The sequence below is a fragment of the Arachis hypogaea genome, chromosome 14 (genome assembly GCF_003086295.3).
Source record: "Arachis hypogaea cultivar Tifrunner chromosome 14, arahy.Tifrunner.gnm2.J5K5, whole genome shotgun sequence".
NCBI classification, from domain to species: Eukaryota; Viridiplantae; Streptophyta; class Magnoliopsida; order Fabales; family Fabaceae; genus Arachis; species Arachis hypogaea.
In genome coordinates this window covers 9,235,414-9,237,464 of record NC_092049.1, presented here as the reverse complement: position 1 = coordinate 9,237,464, position 2,051 = coordinate 9,235,414, and the positions used below count along the sequence as shown (strand labels likewise).

The 2,051-nt window shown below is 31.0% G+C and overlaps 1 protein-coding gene across 1 annotated transcript; it reads right to left on the bottom strand.

The window, feature by feature from the left end:
- Positions 1-695: 695 nt before the first annotated feature.
- LOC112742193 (uncharacterized) lies at positions 696-1,499 on the bottom strand. Its single transcript, XM_025791436.1, has 2 exons — positions 1,340-1,499; positions 696-1,027 (listed from the first exon to the last, which is right to left on the bottom strand). The coding sequence occupies exons 1-2, from the start codon at positions 1,497-1,499 to the stop codon at positions 696-698; spliced, it is 492 nt and encodes a 163-aa protein (XP_025647221.1).
- Positions 1,500-2,051: the final 552 nt, after the last annotated feature.

The following is a 2,051-nucleotide window of genomic DNA, read 5'->3' as shown; positions in this document are numbered from 1 at the left end:
ATATTCAAACCCCTCATTGTTAAATATTATTAAACATTAATTACAACACTCATACTTATTAGCCTAGATATCTTTCCATTAATACGAAACTTGGTCAGATGATTTTCTGGCAAAATTCAATCAACCAAATTCATTCCATCCACAACCATTGTTGCAAACATAGGTTGGTTATTTGAACCAAAATTTTCCATAACTGTTTCCTCCACACAACTATCTCTGCAGGATCTTCTAAATCCTATATTTGCTTAATAAAGTGTGAATATGATGGTCTTATCAATAGACCAACAAATTGAATACGATCTACAAAATTTGGATCGGAATTGGATCAAATTTGTGAAATGGATGGATCATATTCGATTTTAAACACCCATTTTCCAATAGTGATGACACCTTACCCATTCTGCTTCTTAGATGTGTGATTTTTCATAGATTACTATTAGATATTAGATGAGTTTAACAAAAGCCTGCTTTTTTTGGAACTTTATGCTATTTCAAATTAAATTTCTATAACTTAACAAACCACACTTAAATGAACTTATTGTAATAAGATTTTCATTTCATGATCAAACACATATCTTTTATTATTATTATTTTTATTCATAGTACGTTTTTTTATTTTATATAGCGACGGACAATAATGTAAATTTAAAACGTACAAAACATTCAAATCACTCCATACTGATTATTAGTAATTATTAATTACGGCGATCATACTTACGAACCCAGATATCCTTTCCATTCGCACGCAACTTGGCGAGACGTAATCCTTGCAGAATTTCATCAACCAAGGCCACACCATTCAGAACCATTGTTGCAAACATAGATTGGTTATTTGCTTCATAATTTCCCATAACTATTTCCACCACAGAACCATTTCCATAGTCCGTTATAAATAATTCCCTCACCTCCTCTTCAGACACAGGGAAGCCCCTAGAAAATGTTAGGAACATAGTCTTATCTTCCTCAGTAACATCATCACAAGGTCTTTTATTACTCCAAATCTTAGCATCAAGCAAATCAAGATCCTCTACACCATGTGGCACAACAAAATCACCAAATAATGGATGTGGGAAACCAGGCACAACAAAAGGCCTAGAATTACTACTTCTAGCCCTTGATGTGCTAGCAACATTGGTGTAATTATAATTATATTTATAATAATTATTATAATTATAATTATAATATGTGGTGCTGAGAATATTTTGCAATATATCCTTGAAAACTCTAGCACAAATGTTGTTGAGGACACTCTTAATTCCGGCTATTGCTGTGTATCTTTTCATAATAAAGAGATTAAGGGTTATATCCTTTTGAACTAGGATCTTTGTTAAGGGCAAACCCCCATCTTTTGGGATAGGGGGATTTTCAAAGGCTGCCAATGTATCTAAGCAAGTGAGAGCTTCATTGGATAATGACTTGACCAAAGAGTCAGAGAGTTGCATCATTGTGGAAATGATGTTAGGGTAGTTTGTGTATTCAAGCCAAAGCCACAATCCCATCACTAGGAGAGCTTGTGTGATGCTCAAATTTTGCTTGAACATTAATCTACAAAAAAGAGCTCTATCAGTTTTGTGGAACAGATGAAGCTCATGAGTGGTAAGAGGTACCATTTTTGGGTAGTGGTGTATGTGGATATGTGAGTTATTTGGTTCACAAACACATGCCCTTAAATAAGCATAATTAAGCATTATTCTAAGAAAGTTAAGTAATATTAATTAATGAGAAATACTACGTTCATCAGAATTTGTTGTTTTTGGTCATCACTTAGTTATTAATTTAATTTCTTTAGTTTAGTTTTTTTAGTCTAATAATCCAACAACATACTTTATCTTATATTTTTAAACATTGACAACTAATTAATGACAAAAACAAATACATTCTAATAGTCGTATTTCTCTTAATTAATTTTCTTATTAATTACTATGCTAAACAAATATAAGGAAGTAAATATTTAAGAAAATAAGAGTTTATAAAAGTAATTTTATATAATTATTTTAATTTATCTAAAATTATTTTTTAGTTTATATGCATGATTGTAATTGGATACTCAT